Source organism: Erythrolamprus reginae, chromosome 5, assembly GCF_031021105.1.
Source record: "Erythrolamprus reginae isolate rEryReg1 chromosome 5, rEryReg1.hap1, whole genome shotgun sequence".
NCBI classification, from domain to species: domain Eukaryota; kingdom Metazoa; phylum Chordata; class Lepidosauria; order Squamata; family Dipsadidae; genus Erythrolamprus; species Erythrolamprus reginae.
This window is the reverse complement of record NC_091954.1, coordinates 40,049,843-40,069,819: the sequence shown is the minus strand read 5'-3', so window position 1 is coordinate 40,069,819 and position 19,977 is coordinate 40,049,843. Positions and strand designations below refer to the sequence as shown.

The window sequence follows — 19,977 nt, the reverse complement described above, 5'->3', positions numbered from 1 at the left end:
GAATGATTTAATAAGTTGACAAAGTGGTATTTCAAAACTTTTTTTATAAAATATTTTAAAATCAGAAGTCACTACTTGAATTGCAGGGATATTTAGTTCCACGAAGAAATGAATTTCATTCATATCCAAACTTTAGCATGATAGTACATAAGAAATTTTAATAAATCAAATTCAGATTACACAGAGCAGAAATCCAACAATGGGATGAATACAAACTAATTTAATATTCAAAGGAGGTTATTAGAAGTTAACAAAGGCTGCCTCCAAATGCATCCATTTGTAGAATTTAGTTTTAGCACTAAGTAATATCCACATTGAGAAAGTATAGCTGTGACAGTAGAAATAATTGCAATGTGGAATGCTTTAGGCAAACCTCAAGCTACAAACGCTAGCTGAAATGTAATTAGGAATCATTTTTTACTTTAAATTATTGACGTGAAAAGGTAATAAAGTGGAAATGTGTATGTATGAATACATGTGTGAGAGACTATTAAATCCTGTGACTGCACTGCACACATTCAGCTTGTACAAAACCATTTGCTTAAGGCAGGAAATGTTACTGAGAAATACAGGTAAGTTCTTAAAATCAACTTACAATCATAATTGAGCCCAACATTTATATTGTTAAGTGAATTTTGGCCCATTTTATGATTTTTCTTGCCTTAGTTGTTAAGTGAATCACCGCAGTTGTTAAGTTTGTAACAGAAGGTTGCTTGTCAGAAGGTGGCAAAGGGCGATGACCCTGGGATACTGCAACTGTCATAAATATGAATCAGTTGCTCAGCATTTAAATATAAATCATGTGGCCATGAGGCTACTGCAACAATCATTAAGTGGGGAAATGTTCATAAGTCACCTTTTTTGGTGCCATTGTAACTTTGAATGGTCACTAAACTGTTGTAAGTTGAGGGCTATCTGTTGGGTGCTTTGATGTGAAAGAGAAATTATGGAGAAATTATTACTTTTTACTTATTGAATAAACAAACTCAGTCATAGATTGTCTGCTATATGTTTCTATCCACTCACTAATTTAACAACAACTTGGAGGAAAATTCTTAACAATATAGACTTTTAATAAAGGGAAACCTTCTCTGCACCATAAAAATGGTTTAAATTAATACCAGGAAGATGATGTGTGCAGTAAAGGAACCCACAAAGCTCCCTTTATGTAAAAATGCAAATCAGTATTGAATATAAGTGGAAAACAACCCAAAACCTGCTTGTGTAAACTGCTGGGCTTATTCTCTGAGTTGCAACCAGTTGATGTGTTGCTAAATGCTAAGAATGATCTGTTTTGACTCCACTGCTGCCACCCAACATCACTAAATGATTCACGAACTAGGCATTGAGGGTCTCCTCTAGCTGTCAACCAGTTTGCAAAATTTCAGAATAAGGACTCTTGTCAGTTGGTGCAAGATAGCTCCAACCTGCCACTTGTTGCAATTCATAGTTAGAAATTGGTGAAGCTCTTTTGTATTTCAGTGTATGCTTGCAATAACTAATAATATGAGAGGTCCTTGGTGTTCACTGATGATTTTATCTAGTTTGGGTAATGAAATGTCTGTCAATGAGCACCCCTCATTTCAACAAATGAGCTCCACATATTCTCCTTTATTGATATTAATAATAGTGTCCTGGAAACATCCCTTAAGAAAGTGACATTGGAATTCCTTAGTTAGTGGATTACTAGAACATCTATAGACTGTATATTTCATAATGTACAAAAAAACTGGAGGGGGAAAAAAATCAAAATTGGGGAAGGGATAGTTGATTGGGCATGCTACAGGTTTTTAAGACAAGAAGAATGTATGCCAATTCTCCATCAAAGCCCCTGCCTTCTAAAAGATTCTCTCTTCCGATATTAGGATGAGCCTGACCTTGCTGGCCTTTTGTAAGACTATAAAGACTGGTTATGCCTATAGCGCCGTGTGTGTTTAAGACCACATTTTGTTGGTTATATGCTGCCAGGGGCACTTGTTGAGATGGGTGGCTATAGACCTCAAATAAATAAATAAGAAAATCAGATCTCTCTCAAAAGTTGTGGCTGGGAGGTAAAAGACAACCATATAAGTGGAAATTTCTCTCTGGGTTAATTCTGGCATTTCAGAATTTTGGGTGGTACTGTGTTGCTTAAGATAACCATAGCCATAGCAATGCATATTAAGTGAAATATTTTGCAAACTATCCAAATAACTTACAGTCTGTGCTTTGTGCGAGGAAGAATCTGAACAGCTTCATCTAAAACTTTAATGCCTGTCTCCCAGTCATTTTTATCAGCATGTGCTTGGAACAGTAACACATACAAGAATGTTCTTAAGGTCAAATCATCCTCAGCACCTTTGAAATACATTAACACAATATCTCAAATATTACAAAATCCATTCAGGTAGATCATTAGCAAATATAATGGTGGTGGTGGTGAGAATGTTTAAAAGATGAAATGGTAAAAACCTACCTGGAAAACAATGCCCATCTGATGATGAGCTGATGCTTTGAAAATCTATTGTAGACCACTGATGCAAGTGCAACATATTGTCTGTTTCCTAAAAAAACAAGACAAACAAAAAATGATGATTGTAGTCAAAGGGATATCATTAACATTTGATTTGCAATTTTGTTACAATATAACAAAACAAACTTCTAAAATAAAAATGGAGAGGGAGGGGACCCGAGACAGCAGGATCTATATTGCTCAAAAAAAATAAAGGGAACACTCAAATAACACATCCTAGATCTGAATGAATGAAATATTCTCATTGAATACTTTGTTCTGTACAAAGTTGAATGTGCACAACAGCATGTGAAATTGATTGTCAATCAGCGTTGCTTCCTAAGTGGACAGTTTGATTTCACAGAAGTTTGATTTATTTGGAGTTATATTGTGTTGTTTAAGAGTTCCCTTTATTTTTTTGAGCAGAAAAGAGCAAACTATCAAGAAAAGAGATATATGGGAGGTTTGAAATCCTTCCCAAAATTGCCCACTGTGTTGGAAAAGTCAGGTTATCTTTAGATATTCACTCATTAATTTAGCATGTAAAACAATTATTTATTAATAATAAATTATTATAATTTATATTTATTTATGTACCTTTTTACATTACAATGTAAGATATACATTATTTTCCTCATCAGGTTTCAATGTGTTAGAAATGAAATCAGCATCCAGTTGGAAAGTGCTATTTCTTACCTGCTTACTTTTGGCCTCTGATGCTTTAATTATGCTCTTGAGAATGACTTCAGTAGGTGCTTTGAGATTCTGCCTGTCTGCTGAAGAACCAATGAAAGGTAAACATGCATTCCAGAAATTTCGGGCTGCTACCATGGCAAGGCTAAGATTTCCTGCTTCTCCTGCATATCTAAGAAAGTGGAAAAATATAATAAAACCACAGGCCTGCTATAGCAGGTTGTAAGCAGTACATAATGCAATTGCCATGATTCTGATTAACTATCTTCTTGGATATATTTGAACATTAAGACATTGACTTTGTTGAATTAAAGGGCTTATTCATTAATAAAAAATATGAAAAAAAATCTTTTTATTTCTCTTTTCATCCATCCATCCATCCATCCATCCATCCATATCGCCTTCTGTCTGATCTGAGTGTAGCACATAAAATTATCTGCTACAATGCCCTATCTGTCAATGACTATTTCATCTTCAACCACAATAATAAACGAACACACAATAGATACAAACTTAAGGTAAATTGCTCCAAACTCGATTGCAGAAAATACAATTTCAGCAACAAAGTAGTCAATGCCTGGTTTCTTCTCCAACCCCCAAAAATTTAACCTTAGACTATATATTGTTGACCTCACCCATTTTTAAGAGGTCTGCAAGGGGTGTGCATAAGCGCACCAACGTGGCTATCATTCCTTTCCTAATGTCCCTATGTATTCATAACCATATCATGTATTCATAACTATGTTTATACATTCATGTATAAAAGCAAGTAGGATGCTTGGCTGCATAGCTAGAGGTATAACAAGTAGGAAGAGGGAGATTGTGATCCCGCAATATAGAGCGATGGTGCGACCACATTTGGAATACTGTGTTCAGTTCTAGAGACCTCACCTACAAAAAGATATTGACAAAATTGAACAGGTCCAAAGATGGGCTACAAGAATGGTGGAAGGCCTTAAGCATAAAACATATCAGGAAAGACTTAATGAACTCAATCTGTATAGTCTGGAGGACAGAAGGGAAAGGGGGGACATGATCGAAACATTTAAATATCTTAAAGGGCTAAATAAGGTCCAGGAGGGAAGTGTTTTTAATAGGAAAGTGAACACAACAACAAGGGGACACAATCTGAAGTTAGTTGGGGGAAAGATCAAAAGCAACATGAGAAAATATTATTTTACTGAAAGAGTAGTAGATCCTTGGAACAAACTTCCAGCAGACGTGGTTGGTAAATCCACAGTAACTGAATTTAAATATGCCTGGGATAAACATATATCCATCCTAAGATAAAATACAGGAAATAGTATAAGGGCAGACTAGATGGATCATGAAGTCTTTTTCTGCCATCGTTCTATGTTTCTATGTATTCACAATCATGTTTACTTTCTCTGTAATATTATATATGCTTGACAAATAACATAAATAGAAATAAATATATATAGTTATGAATATACCCACACAATATTTTCTATATACCGTATATACTCGAGTATAAGCCGAGTTTTTCAGCCCCAAAAATGGGCTGAAAAACCCGACCTCGGCTTACACTCGGGTCACCACAAGAGGGCGCCGGATCACCACAAGAGGGCGCACCGCGGGAGCCTGTCAGACATTGCTGGCTTGGGTGGGTGTGGGAAAGGGCAAAGTGCGGCGGCAAAGGGCGCTCCAACCGAAGCGGCTGTGGCAAGAGTGGGGCAGTTGCCTCCTCCCCAGCTCTAGCAAAGATGCCAGCCCTTTGCCTTTGCTCTTACAGCTGGAGCTTCTGTCTTCTTGCAGGTGCCTTCCCTTCCCTGGCTCCAGCAAAGGCGCCAGCCAACTGCTCCGATGGCGTGCGAGAGGGGGAAAAGGCGATGGTGAGGTCGGGGGGTGGATTCCTGCTTCACGAACCCCCCCCCACCTTGCCGGCTTCCCCTCGCCTTTTTCCCCTCACACGCCATCGGGGCAGTCACGGGGAAGAAGAGAGAGAGGGTGCCTGCATGCGCCCTTTCTCTCTCCCCCCCTCCACCTTGCCGGCTTCCCCTCGCCTTTTTCCCCGCGCACGCCATCGGGGCAGTCGCGGGGAAGAAGAGAGAGAGGGTGCCTGCATGCGCCCTTTCTCTCTCCCCCCCTCCACCTTGCCGGCTTCCCCTCGCCTTTTTATTTATTTATTTATTTATTAGTTGGACTTGTATGCCGCCCCTCTCCGAAGACTCGGGGCGCCTCTCAACAAGTAAAAAAAGTCACAACAATCCAATTAATTAAAATATTTAACGATTTAAGAAAAACCCCATGTAATAGCAAACACACACACAAGCATACCATGTATAAATTAACATGCCCAGGGGAGATGTTTAGTTTCCCCATGCCTGACGGCAAAGGTGAGTCTTAAGGAGTTTTCGGAAGGCAGGAAGAGTAGGGGCAGTTCTAATCTCCGGGGGGAGTTGGTTCCAGAGAGCCAGCGCCGCCACAGAGAAGGCTCTTCCCCTGGGACCCGCCAACCGGCATTGTTTAGTCGACGGGACCCGGAGAAGGCCCACTCTGTGGGACCTAATCGGTCGCTGGGATTCATGCGGCAGGAAGCGGTCTCGGAGATATTCTGGTCCGATGCCATGAAGGGCTTTAAAGGTCATAACCAACACTTTGAATTGTGACCGAAAATTGATCGGCAGCCAATGCAGACTGCGGAGTGATGGTGAAACATGGGCATACCTAGGTAAGCCCATGACTGCTCTCGCAGCTGCATTCTGCACGATCTGAAGTTTCCGAACACTTTTCAAAGGTAGCCCCATGTAGAGAGCATTACAGTAGTCGAACCTCGAGGTGATGAGGGCATGAGTGACTGTGAGCAGTGAGTCCCGGTCCAGATAGGGCCGCAACTGGTGCACCAGGCGAACCTGGGCAAACGCCCCCCTCGCCACAGCTGAGAGATGGTTTTCTAATGTGAGCTGTGGATCGAGGAGGACGCCCAAGTTGCGGACCCTCTCTGAGGGGGTCAATAATTCCCCCCCCAGGGTAATGGACGGACAGATGGAATTGTCCTTGGGAGGCAAAACCCACAGCCACTCCGTCTTATCCGGGTTGAGTTTGAGTCTGTTGACACCCATCCAGGCCCCAACAGCCTCCAGGCACCGGCACATCACTTCCACCGCTTCGTTGACTGGGCATGGGGTGGAGATGTAAAGCTGGGTATCATCGGCATATTGATGATACCTCACCCCATGTCCTTGGATGATCTCACCCAGCAGTTTCATGTAGATGTTAAATAGCAAGGGGGAGAGGACCGACCCCTGAGGCACCCCACAAGGGAGAGACCTCGGAGCCGACCTCTGACCCCCCACTAACACCGACTGCGACCGGCCAGAGAGGTAGGAGGAGAACCACTGAAGAACAGTGCCTCCCACCCCCAGCCCCTCCAACCGGCGCAGAAGGATACCATGGTCGATGGTATCGAAAGCCGCTGAGAGATCGAGGAGCACCAGGACAGAGGATAAACCCCTGTCCCGGGCCCGCCAGAGATCATCCATCAACGCGACCAAAGTGGTTTCCGTGCTGTAACCGGGCCTGAAACCCGACTGCTGGGGACCTAGATAATCAGCTTCTTCCAAGGACCGCTGGAGCTGGAGTGCCACCACCTTCTCGACAACCTTCCCCATAAAGGGAAGGTTGGAGACTGGACGATAGTTGTTAAGTACGGCTGGGTCCAGGGAGGGCTTCTTGAGGAGGGGGCGCACAAGCGCTTCTTTATAGAGTGATGGAAAAACTCCCTTCCCCAAGGAAGCGTTGGTAATCTCCTGGGCCCAGCTCCGTGTCACCTCCCTGCTGGCCGAGACCAACCAGGAGGGACACGGATCCAGTAAGCAGGTGGCAGAACTCACAGCTCCGATGGCCTTGTCCACTTCATCAGGTGTCACCAGATCAAACTCTTCCCAGACAGGTGGACAAGTACGTGCCCCAGTCACCTCGACTGACTCGTTGTCAGTCGACTCTGTTTTACAATTGGAGTCGAGGTCGGCCCGGATCTGAGCGACTTTATCAGCGAAAAACGTGTTAAACTCCTCGGCACTACTCTGCAAGGGCTCCCCAACTCCCCCCTGATTAAGAAGGGAGCGGGTCACCCTAAACAGAGCAGCCGGGCGGGATTCCGCTGATGCAATCAAGGCGGCATGGTACGCGCATCTTGCCGCCTTGAGCGCCACTTTGTAAGTCTTAATAAAAGCTCTTACAAGTGTTCGATCAGATTCGGACCTACTCTTCCTCCATCGCTTCTCTAGACGTCTCTTTTGGCGTTTCAACACCCGGAGCTCCTCGTTGAACCATGGGGCTCTATGGGGTCTAGCGTCGCGGAGAGGTCGCAAAGGCGCAATCCGGTCAAGAGCCCCTGCCGCAGCCCTGTTCCAGGCCTCAGCGAGGTACTCCGCCGCACTGTGGACGAGTGCCTCTGGAATAACCCCAAGCGCCGTCTGAAAGCCCTCTGGGTCCATCAGGCGTCTGGGGCGGAACATCTTCATTTTCCCCCTTGCACGCCATCGGGGCAGTCGCGGGGAAGAAGAGAGAGAGGCTGCCTGCATGTGCCCTTTCTCTCTCTCTCCCCCCTCCTTGCCGGCTTCCCCTCGCCTTTTCCCCCTTGCACGCCATCGGGGCAGTCGCGGGGAAGAAGAGAGAGAGGCTGCCTGCATGCGCCCTTTCTCTCTCTCTCCCCCCTCCTTGCCGGCTTCCCCTCGCCTTTTCCCCCTTGCACGCCATCGGGGCAGTCGCAGGGAAGAAGAGAGAGAGGCTGCCTGCATGCGCCCTTTCTCTCTCTCCCCCCCTCCACCTTGCCGGCTTCCCCTCGCCTTTTCCCCCTTGCACGCCATCGGGGCAGTCGCGGGGAAGAAGAGAGAGAGGCTGCCTGCATGCGCCCTTTCTCTCTCTCTCCCCCCTCCTTGCCGGCTGTGGGAAGGGTAGGGCAGCTGCGTGCGAGGAGAAAAAGGGGTGCTCGCCTTTTTCTCCTCGCACGCAGCTGCCCTACCCTTCCCACAGCCGCGTCACTCGGAGCCCCCTTTTACATCCCTCTTGGAGCTCCTGTCGGCATCTTGCAGCTGCCTTCCCTTCTCCGGGTCCAGCAAAGTTGCCAGCCAACTGCTCCGACGGCGTGCGAGAGGGGAAAAGACGATGCGAAGCTGGTGAGGTCAGGGGGGGGACTCATGAAGCAGGAATCCCCCCCCGACTTCCCATCGTCTTTTCCCCTCTCGCACGCCGTCGGAGCAGTTGGCTGGCAACTTTGCTGGACCCGGAGAAGGGAAGGCAGCTGCAAGATGCCGACAGGAGCTCCAAGAGGGATGTAAAAGGGGGCTCCAAGTGACGCGGCTGTGGGAAGGGTAGGGCAGCTGCCTTCCCCGGGTCCAGCAAAGTTGCCAGCCAACTGCTCCGACGGCGTGCGAGAGGGGAAAAGACAAAGGGAAGTCGGGGGGGGGGGATTCCTGCTTCATGAGTCCCCCCCCCCGACCTCACCAGCTTCGCATCGTCTGTTCCTCTCTCGCACGCCGTCGGAGCAGTTGGCTGGCAACTTTGCCCTACCCTTCCCACAGCCGCGTCACTCGGAGCCCCCTTTTACTTCCCTCTTGGAGCTCCTGTCGGCATCTTGCAGCTGCCTTCCCTTCCCCGGGTCCAGCAAAGTTGCCAGCTTGTACAATTACTGCACTAATTCCCTGATTAGATTTTGAGGTAAGTTCTCTCTCTGCTTTTTTTCAAAGTCTCCTTTCTATAGAACTTTGATAAAGTTCCCCCCTCCCTCCCCCCTCTCTCTCAAGAGACACAGAGAGCGAGAGAGAGAGAGAGAGAGAGAGAGAAGGAAGAAGGGTAGAAGAAAAAGAAAAAGGAATTGAGTACTTTTTAAGGGCTTTGTTGGATTCATTCTGTAGATTTGTTATGGTACAAGCAATATACAATCGTACTAATTTTAGCCTGCCAGTAGATTGTAAAAATAAGATACATTATGCTGCTTTCTTCTACCCCATAGAGATTCATGAATACTTAAGATGTTTAGCATTTCTGTACTCACTTAGCATTAAGTTTTAGTGTTAAAATAATATTAATATTTACCTCTTGGATTTAAATCTATTGTTATTTCTGTGTGGATTTACCTCAGAATAAGTCTCAGTTTTTTGGGAACTTGCTGATAGATATGCTTAAAACTGCAGTCCATCTGTGCAGTTGCCTGTAAGTAAGTCCTATTGAAATCTGTAAGGCTTAACTCAGAATAAAGAGTTGATTTAATATGCAATCCTGTACATAAATTTACTCAGTAATTAACTTGGCTGCATGGCTTGGGGTAGTTTGGTAGAATGTTATGCAATTTTTATGTCTCTGAAAATCTTTTACTCTTAGATGGGAAAAAGAATTTTGTGAAATTATTGTGCAATTTGAATTTGAAAAAATATTGTTTTGTTCTTCTCTCTACTTTATCATTGGATTATAGAGAGAAAAATTAAGTCTCTAAAATCCTGTTTTGAGAGATTTTGACTCATAGGTTTTAGCTTGGTTGCTGATTGAACTACTTTTTTACTTTTTAATTTATTTAATTTTATTTAATTTATTGTAAATATCAGATTGCTTTTATTTACCCACTTTGAAATAAATATTGTTTACCCTCTTTAAAATAAATATTCTAAAACATTTAATCTACTGATGTCTCATTTAATGTAATTTTATTGGTTTCCATTTTTATAAGTTACCAGTAACCACTGCATTTTCTAACCTCGGCTTATACTCGGGTCAATAAGTTTTCCCAGTTTTTGTGCCAAAAAATGGTGCCTCGGCTTATACTCGGGTCGGCTTATATTCGAGTATTTTCGGTAAACTAAAATCCTCCAATGAAGTACATATAATATTAATGGTTTAAGTTTTTTGTTGTAAGAAATTAGTAATTATTATTTAATTATCCTTGTTAGAAAAGTAAACAAGTATGATATACTTATTTAAGCCAATTTCTTAGTTCATTCCAGAATTTGCTGTTTGTTGGATGTTGACAACAATTATCAAGATTATTTATAGGTTTTACATGTACATCTCCAATGCCAGAACAAATAGTAAAGCCTTCATTCTTTCTTCTTTGTCAGTACCATAATAAATGTTTAATTTATTAGTAATATTTGGTGATATTTCTCTTCCTAAAGAATCAAGTAGTCCATAATTGCAATCAACTCCAATTGTTATTTTATATTCTCAGGAGATTCTACATTCTTGCAGATTAGTCTGTTATGCTTATTATGCCATCTGTTCTCCATTTCATAAGTTTCCCTTAGGTGAATATAATGTAAAAAGAGTTACATTAGCAAATATTTTTCCATATGTAAAAATTTATGGCATGATCTATTTCTTGCACTCCATTTATCATTATTTTACACAGAAGTGCAGTACTTCAAAGATTTCTGAAACTACTTTTTTCCTGTCAATAAATGTTATTATATTTGTGTCTGTTTGGGAAATAAAAATGTTTGGTGCAATAGATAAAGTGCTGGATTAGAAACCAGGGTATTGCTAGTTCTAGCCTTTCTTTAGGCATGAAAGCTGACTAGGTAGTTTTCGGCCAGCCATTTGGTCTCAATCCAACTCACCTCACATAATTGTTGTTGGGGGGGGGGGGAAGAACAAATGGGAGCATTATGTACAATTTTAGAAACTGCATTGACTAAGCCAATTACCGTATTTTCCGGCGTATAAGACTACTTTTTGACCCCTGAAAATCTTTCCCAAAGTGGGGGGTCGTCTTGTATGCCGGATACTGATTCCACAGCACCGTTCCCCGTAGGCTGCGCCCGCGCAGACCAAAATACCGCCCCGCACGCCCTTTTCCATGGGCGCGCAGTCTCCATCCCCCTGCCAGCCCATGGGGGTCGGGGGCAGGTAGGTGCCGACAGTAGAAGGTGCTGCCCCCGCCCGATCCGCTCCCTCGCCTCCTCTTCCGCCGAAAGAAACGCGCCAAGCCTCGCATTGCTCCACCCTGCTTCGTCCTGCCTGTAATCCTCCGTTGTGTTTTCGGGGGGGGAAGCGGCGGGAAAATCCTGTGCTGGCCAGGAAAGCCGGGTTTGCTTTCCCTGATAGCAGCGTGCCTTTTAAACACGCTGTTTCCTGGACCTCTTTCCTGCGGGGGGAGGGGAGTGGCCTCCTCCCCCACCCACCCAGGAAAATGTTGCAAGAAAGCAGCGTGTTTAAAAGGCGCGCTGCTTTCACGGAAAGCAAACCCGGCTTTCCTGGCCAGCACAGGGCTTTCCCACCGCTTCCCCCCGAAAACACAACGGAGGTCTTCCGGTACCAGCTTGAGCCTCGCGTTGCTTCGCCTGTCATCCTGGACCTCCGTTGTGTTTTCGGGGGAAGCGGTGGGAAAGCCCTGTGCTGGCCAGGAAAGCCGGGTTTGCTTTCCGTGATAGCAGCGTGCCTTTTAAACACGCTGTTTCCTGGACCTCTTTCCTGGGGGGGAGGGGAGTGGCCTCCTCCCACACCCACCCAGGAAAATGTTGCAAGAAAGCAGCGTGTTTAAAAGGCGCGCTGCTTTCACGGAAAGCAAACCCGGCTTTCCTGGCCAGCACAGGGCTTTCCCACCACTTTCCCCCCGAAAACACAACGGAGGTCCAGGATTACAGGCGAAGCGGGGTGGAGCAACGCGAGGCTCAAGCTGGTACCGGAAGACCTCCGTTGTGTTTTCTGCTGGGGGTGGGAGGCAGGAGGACCTTCATGGCTTTTCCGGGCAGCTGGCTTGAGCCTTGTGCATGTCAGCAAAGCCGGAGACGTGGAGAGAAAGGAAAGAGAGGGAGGGATAGAGGAGAGGAAAGAAGGAGGGAGGGAGGGGAGAGAAAAATGAACGAGAGGGAGAGAGAAAGGGAGGAAGAGAGGAAGGAATGAAGAGATAAATATAAAGGGAGAGAGGGAGGGGAAGGAAGGAAAAGAAAAAGAGAAAAAAGTGGAAGGAAGAGAGAAGGAAAGAAAGGGAGAGAGAAAGAGAGAAGACAGGAAGGAAGAGAGAGTGAGAGAGGGAAAGAAAGAAAGAGTGAGAGAGGAGAGAGGAAGGAAGAGAGAGAGAGTGAGAGAGAGGAAGAAAGCAAGAGAGAGAAAGGAGTGGAAGGAAGAGAGAGGGAGAGAGAAATGATAGAAAAAAGTGGGGAAGAGAAATGAGAAAATGATTGAGGCAGAGAATGACAGGAAAGAGAGAGAAATAGAGAGAGAAGTGACTCTTGATTTAAAGCATATGGTAAAAGCACTTACATAATAACAGAGAAAAAAACCCCCAGCCCTCACCTGTTTTTATTAATAGTTATGTTTTTGGATTTGCTGGTTGTTTTAGTTTTAATAGTAATAGAGTTTTGTTTTGTTTTATTATTAATTTATTTTAATAAAAAAGTAGAGATTTTATTTATTTATTTATTTATTTATTTATTTATTTATACTTCTATGCCGCTCAGTCCCAAGGGGACTGCCGCTCAGACACTATACTTTTCCGCCACTTCTTTCTTCTCCGCCTCGCCTCCGCTACTCCCGCTGCCACCTTTGCTCTCCCCGCCGGGGGTAGTCTTATACGGCAAGTATATCTCAAATTCTATATTTTAACTGGAAAAGTTAGGGGGTCGTCTTATACACCCAGTCGTCTTATACGCCGGAAAATACGGTACTTTTTAATATTCTCTACTGAAAGTGCAAATTTTTAAAACTACGTCCTCCTGCCAAGTAGTTTCTAAACTTTATCCATGTCACATGTCCCAAATACATTGTAATATTTTTGTATTTAATCTTCTTTTGACATTTAATATTTTATTTATTTATTCATTCAATTTTTATGCCGCCCTTCTCCTTAGACTCAGGGAGGCTTACAACATGTTAGCAATAGCACTTTTTAACAGAGCCTGCCTATTGCCCCCACAATCTGGGTCCTCATTTTACCCACCTCGGAAGGATGGAAGGCTGAGTCAACCTTGAGCCGGTGATGAGATTTGAACCCCTGACCTTCAGATCTACAGTCAGCTTCAGTGGCCTGCAGTACAGCACTCTACCTGCTGCACCACCCCGGCTCTCAAAAGTTAAAATTTTATCTAAATTATCAAAAGTCGCAGACAAAATTTCATCCTGGATTATCTTGGACTCTTTGCTAGATACTACTGCAAAAATTTCAGTTTCTTTAAAATTAACATATTGAGGAAACGTTTATTATTACCAGTCTAAAAAATAAAACCTACAGCTATTTCACAAAGCTGCTGATCTCCTTAAACAATTAATTATCAATTAAATATCCAGAAAATGATGGATAAAATTACATCTGGCCTTTGGCCTCATTTTATGGTGCTCTTGCTTTAATTTTTTTTAAAAATCAATATAAGAATTTTTCCCCTGAAACTTGCTAATGGTTAAGAGACAGAAAGAGAAATTAAGAAAAAAAATAAGAATAAAAGTTTCTACTCCTGAAATAGTTTGAATAAAACTATTACTTCATTGTTAATAGTTAAATGAGGAGAGGCTCATTATTCTTTATCAGTGACACCTTTAACATCATTCAATGTTAATGAAAAAAAAATGATTTTATTAGTTCATTTCTGTGCTTTCAATACACATTTGCTATTTGCCTGAGATTTATACATTTGCTAGTGTTCATATTCAGATTTCATTAAAATAAATATATATATTTTTAAATCACAACATACCTTGCACTTTCAACAAAGGAGTTTGAAGCTGTAACTCGCAAATGTTTTTTGCCAGCCAGGTTTTCCATTATACTCTTCCCATGAGTACAAGAAGCAATACTCAGCATTTCTTGTCTGGCACTGTAATCATTTCTATATAAAGAAGTCAAAAGCAAACTTTAGTCTAATAATTCAGTTTTCAAGATCCTGCCAAAATAGAGCAGTCTTTCACTCTGCAGGAAACAATCAAAACTTTTTTTTATGGCTTTTAAAAAAAATTCTCTACAAATTCCATTTATATATCAATACATACATACCTTAAAATATATCAAATACATAAATATACATACATTATAAATCAGTCAATCATAAATCAATGTCTTATTTTGCACCAGTTTTCAACTATTCATCAGTCTGTATCTCACACTCCGCTCTCTCTACTTCCCTCTCCTCTTCCTACTTTCTTACTCCTTCTCTACTCAACTTCTATTTCTATCTTTACTTCCTCTCTTCTTCTTTCCACCTTCTACTTCCCTCCACTTATTCTTCTCTCCCTTCACTTTCTACTTCCTCTTTCTCCCTCTTTTACATTTCCCTGAGGGTTTCCCATCCCCACTCACATCTTATTTAACAAACTGATGTTTTCTTCCATGCTTTTAAACTAGTGGTGCAATTTCTAACACTATCATTATAATTACTTAGTATTATTTCTATATTTATAGTCCTGTGGTTCAGCCAAAAGCACCAGCCTGAAGATGACGAGTGGGAACTCATCAAAACGTTGACAGGAATCTCTGAAAGTTACGTGGGAAGAAACCCGAATATGCCAAGACCTTCATATATATATATATATATATATATATATATATATATATATATATATATATATATATATATAAGTAAGAAAGTAAGTTCTAGCTGGAATTTTATATGTGTACCCAATACAAACCCTACCCCCCAAAATAAGCCCTAATTAAGATCCCACCCACTCTAAATAAAAATTGGGTAAAAATTAAGCTAGGGTGGGAATGAGGGTGGTGGAGCTGCCCCACTACTTACTTTCAGATAGTTGCAGCCAGAACTTGCACATCTCAGTCCATTTCTTCTGCAGCCAGGAAGGCTTTCATGAAGGCCCCTGTAGCCGATAGTAGAGCTCTGGATCAATCTGGAGCTCTGTTATCAGCTACAGAGGCTTTCAGGCTGCAAGTATCTGTAGCTGAAGAAGTTCCTCAAGGCCTCTGTGAGTGAAAAGAAGGCCAGGGGCAATGCACGCAAGTGTGGTGAATCAATGTACAATACACCCCCCCCCCCCAAAAAATAAGACTTTGTGGGTTTTTTGTGGTAAAAATATAAGAATATATAATATAAGAATATAATATATAAGAAAATATATTTTCGGGGAAACACAGATAAGTATGTTTAGCTTGCAAAAAACTGTGAGGAATTTTTTTTTAAAAAAAATAGACAAATGTGCATCTGTTCTCTGTTGAAATAAACAAAAACTGGATAAGAATCAACAAGCTGAAAATATGAATTTGAATATTAAATATATCAATATATTTAATATATTAAACGATGAAACTGTCTGCTTAGAACATTGATAGGTTCCTTCTTGATGAAGATCTTGAGGGTCTGAATGGCCAGTTGTTAGGAAAGGTTTACTGGATTCTTGCACTGAGCAGAAAGGCGGATTTGATGTTTGATATAGTCTCTTCTAATTCAGACTTTTAACCTGAACTTTGCTTTCCTTTTAAGATATTGCCAGTGCAAAGTTACACAACTACATACCATGTGGAACTGGCAAAAATCTGCTTTTAGCATTATTGTATTTCAACATGATGGTATAATAATCGTATCCATAAGAGGTCAGTATTGCTCTATTTAATTCTTTCTTTAAAAACATCTGAAACCAGATTTTCTTCAATTATTGCTACTTTAATGGAAAGATTCATGGTGTATTAAGCTAGAATAACACCCTCTCTTGGGTTAAAGGTGAATGTGAAAAGTTATATAATTCTGAAGATGTTTTCCATCTAGAAATTTAATTAAAAGCTTCAAAGTTTTTCAACAAAATAATATTAAAGAGCAAAATATCAAAATAACACTGGAGCTCAAAGAAAAGAACTGTTGCAGCTGGTGTGAGGCAGATTCTAACTATCCATGTTTCCCTGAAAATAAGGCTGGGTCTTGTTTTGGGGGGGGCGGGTATCTTATTTTTTTGCCATTTATGGGAGACCTACATCTGCTTGCTTGTGGCGGGGCAGAAGGCCGCAGAGTGTTCCAGTGGAAGTGGAATTGCCCCACTAGCTTACCTCAGAGCCCCTGCAACCAGGTCATCCACGCTCTGATATCTGCCTTGCCTCGTGGCCATGAAACCAGCTCACCACTTGGCTACATTGCAGCCACGGACAAGCAGAATGGTGGCCATGTTAACTCCTGCTGCACATGGCTGCTGGTGATGCCTCCGTGAGGCAGGTGTCAGGGCATGGATGGTCTGGATGCAGGGGTCACGAGTAAGCCAGTATGGAGTGTGTGGGGCAGATGGAATGGACAAGCAGCCAGTTACGCAGGCTCTTAAGTAGGGCTTATTTTGGGGGTAGGGCTTGTATTAGGTACGTGCCTAATATAAGCCCTAATGCTAGGGCTTATTTTTAGGATAGGTCTTATTTTCAGGAAATGGATAAAAGTAAAGTGTTTTGTAATGGGATATAAGCTATCAGAGTTTGTTTCTACATCTGTGGTTAGGCAAACTAGGACAGTCATTCGGCCATCTAGAATCCTATCTACAACTCTAAAAGAAGCATGATTTCACATCACCTAAATATGGTAGCAAAATAATTAAGCTGAACATCACAATTTTTGTTGGTTCTGTGGTTGGCAAATCCACAGTAACTGAATTTAAACATGCCTGGGAGAAACAAATAACCATCCTAAGATAAAATACAGGAAACATAAGGACAGACTAGATGGACCATGAGGTCTTTTTCTGCTGTCAATCTTCTATGTTTCTATATTTCCTTCTTTTGAAAAGGAGGCATTTTTAAGAGAGGGAACGAGAACACAAATATTTTGTTGTGCAGATTGCTCCATCCCCCTCAAATCATGTGAAAAATGGTCACATTTAAAAATGTTAAAAATTGACACAATGAGCAATGAAGAAACAATCAATATTAAGATTTTTATTAATATTGATTGTTTCTTCATTGCTTATTTGACCCCTATGACAATCATTAAGTGTTGTACCTCGATTCTTGACAAATTTATATTTTCTTTTATGTATACTGAGAGCATATGCACCAAAGACAAATTCCTTGTGTGTCCAATCACACTTGGCCAATAAAGAATTCTATTCTATTCTATTCTATTCTGTTCTGTTCTATTCCCCATTTCAGGAAATAAATGGTTAAAAGACAATTACCACCAACACGGTAGGGAAGGCAAATCAGATTCCATACTTACTCAAGTTCTTATACTAGCTTCAAATTCTGATCATGATTCCTTGAAACTTGACAGCTTTAATACAAGTCAATATTGCTAGTGGCACATTATTTAATTATTGTTAAAAATGAAATAGGGATCATTGTGAAGATTTTTGTGAGGGGTGGATGGAAACCTGCAGCTAAAAGACCAGATTTTAATATATATATCTGTACCTCTCTCTAGGCAAGAATTATGCAAGGTTCTTTTAAAAAATAAATAAATCAGTATTTAAAAGTAACTTGTCTACTTACATTCCCTTTTTCTTTGGATCTGTGTTAAATGGCAGTTTACCTAATTCCAAAATCTTCTGAAAACAAGTTATCACCAGTTCATGGTCATGGAGATTATGTGCAAAATGTATAAGTCTGGTCAGTGTCTGAAGCTGTACAAGTGAGTCTGACCAACTGCACTCCAGAGCCATTTTTACCAACTACAAATAAGTGAATAAAATATATGTTCATGAATTGATAACATTAATGTTTAGCACATCTACTCTACAATGTTTCCGAATAATGATTTGTACCTTTTTGTAAAGAATGGCTTAGGGAAAAAATGCTATTTATGAAATAAGTACATCAAGCATTACAGATCATTAACAATCCCATATAGGTGTGGGCTATAATTACCACAAACCAAACAAATTTAAGAGATGAGTCAAATAAGTAGTACTTGGAATATATATTCTTTGAATTTTATTTCAGTTTTAAAAAAGAGAAAATGTTTCCAGGTTTAAAAAAAAAGGTTCAAAATATTAATGTAAAACCACTTTCTTGATTATTTGAGTCATGAGAACTCAACGGATTGTTGTTAATCCCTTATGGAAGAGAAAAGAAAAAAGATTACCTAATCTTTTTGGTAAAAAGATTACATCCCTTTTCTACTACCCCATCGATATAAATATGTGACTAGAATCAGACCAAGGTTCTGTCGATACTAACATTCATTAGAACCTTGGTCTGATTGTATTATTTATACTATTCATCTGACTGGAATACTTTGCTCTTTTCACTGAGATCTATTTTTCATTCCTATCCTTCACCCCTATTCTTTGTACAGTATTCCAAAGAACTACAGTAAAGTACCAGTCTGAGAAACTGAAGTTTAATTCTCCTTCATATATTTAACATGAATCCACATTCTGCTTATGGGCACAATTCATACCTACCAGAAGAATTATTGTTTTGGATGTGTCACTGTGTTTTGAGTTTGATATGACCTTCTAACCAATTCATAAAAAGCTACTACTGCTACTGCTCCATAAAGGAGGAGGAGGTGGCGGAGGAGGAAATGGTGGAAGCATACACACACACACACACACACACACACACGCACACTTTTTATAGCCAACAACTATAATCTAAAAGTGTAACATATTTTTGCTGATAATGAAAAGGGAGGGAGACTAGTATAGCTCTATTTCGAGCTTATTTGCTCTCGTCAGCTGATAAGGAGGAGAGCCTGGAGTTTAGAGGCTAAGGCCACTGCCTTACAAGAGAGAGGCTGCAGGTTAAAATCCCAGTAAGAGTACGGCTAACTGACGAGAGTAAATAAGCTCAAAATAGATTTGCCTTCCTTTTCATTAATAGTCTCCCTTCCTTTTCATTATTAGATTATAGTTGTCAGCTATAAAAATTTATCTGTCTTGGAATAGGGTCCCTTGTGGGGTCGAGGGGAAATATTTTTTTTGACTTGACAAAAAAAATCACAAACACAGAGAGAGAGAGAGAGCGCAAAATAAATTAAAATAGATCTATACTAGTCTCCCTTTTCATTATCAAAAAAAATATGTTTACACACACAGACACACACATACACAAACAAACACACATACCTGAGACAAATTGGGAAGTAGAAAGTCCATAAGGTTCAAACCATTGCATGAATACATTTCCAGGCCAATCAAAACTTTGGTGATGGGACTTGTTCCATCATCAATACTCTGCGTAGAAAGAAACACCGATTCAATAAGGCATCATATTAAATACAGTAGGTACAAGGCTCACATTGGGGAAAAGTTGAGATAATCCTGCTTGGAATCCTCAAGTTTATTGATGTTCATATTTACCAGGGAATATATGTTTATGTATGTCCTGCCCATCTAGCAGTTTGAAAGCATGCAAATATAGAGCCGGGGTGGTGCAGCAGCTAGAGTACAGTACTGCAGGCCACTGAAGCTGACTGTAGATCTGTAGGTCAGCGGTTCAAATCTCATCACCGGCTCAAGGTTGACTTAGCCTTCCATCCTTCTGAGGTGGGTAAAATGAGGACCAGGATTGTGGGGGCAATATGCTGACTCTGTTAAAAAGTGCTATTGCTAACATATTGTAAGATGCCCTGAGTCTAAGGAGAAGGGCGGCATAAAAATCAATCAATCAATCAATCAAACAAACAAATAAATTAAAAAACTAAATTAATAGGTACCACTTTGGTGGGAAGGGAACAGTGTTCTGTATGCGTTTGGCAGATAGTTATACTGGTCACATGACCATAGAAAATGCCTTCAGACAATGCTGGCTCCTACGGTCAAGAAATGCTGGCTCCTACGGTCAAGAAATGCTGGCTCCTACGGTCAAGAAATGGGCATGAGCTCTGCACCCTAGAATTGGAAACAACTGAGTACATTTACCTTTTTTTATTCTGTATGTGTGTGAATAGATCCAGCTCCAAGGCCCACTAACTATCTATATA

At 41.4% G+C, this 19,977-nt stretch overlaps 1 protein-coding gene across 5 annotated transcripts in view; it reads right to left on the bottom strand.

The window, feature by feature from the left end:
• CFAP46 (cilia and flagella associated protein 46) overlaps window positions 1-19,977 on the bottom strand; it is a 117,270-nt gene that overhangs the window by 56,821 nt on the left and 40,472 nt on the right. For all 5 annotated transcript variants that reach the window (XR_011559176.1, XM_070752436.1, XM_070752434.1 and 2 more), the window contains 6 exons: window positions 19,121-19,228; window positions 17,541-17,719; window positions 13,831-13,962; window positions 3,188-3,356; window positions 2,456-2,543; window positions 2,199-2,337 (listed from right to left, as the gene is read on the bottom strand). Coding sequence is in view for 4 of the 5 variants with exons in the window: in XM_070752436.1 (XP_070608537.1) it covers window positions 2,199-2,337; window positions 2,456-2,543; window positions 3,188-3,356; window positions 13,831-13,962; window positions 17,541-17,719; window positions 19,121-19,228 (815 nt within the window). In the remaining variant the exon portion in view is untranslated. The remainder of the gene's footprint in view (window positions 1-2,198; window positions 2,338-2,455; window positions 2,544-3,187; window positions 3,357-13,830; window positions 13,963-17,540; window positions 17,720-19,120; window positions 19,229-19,977) is intronic.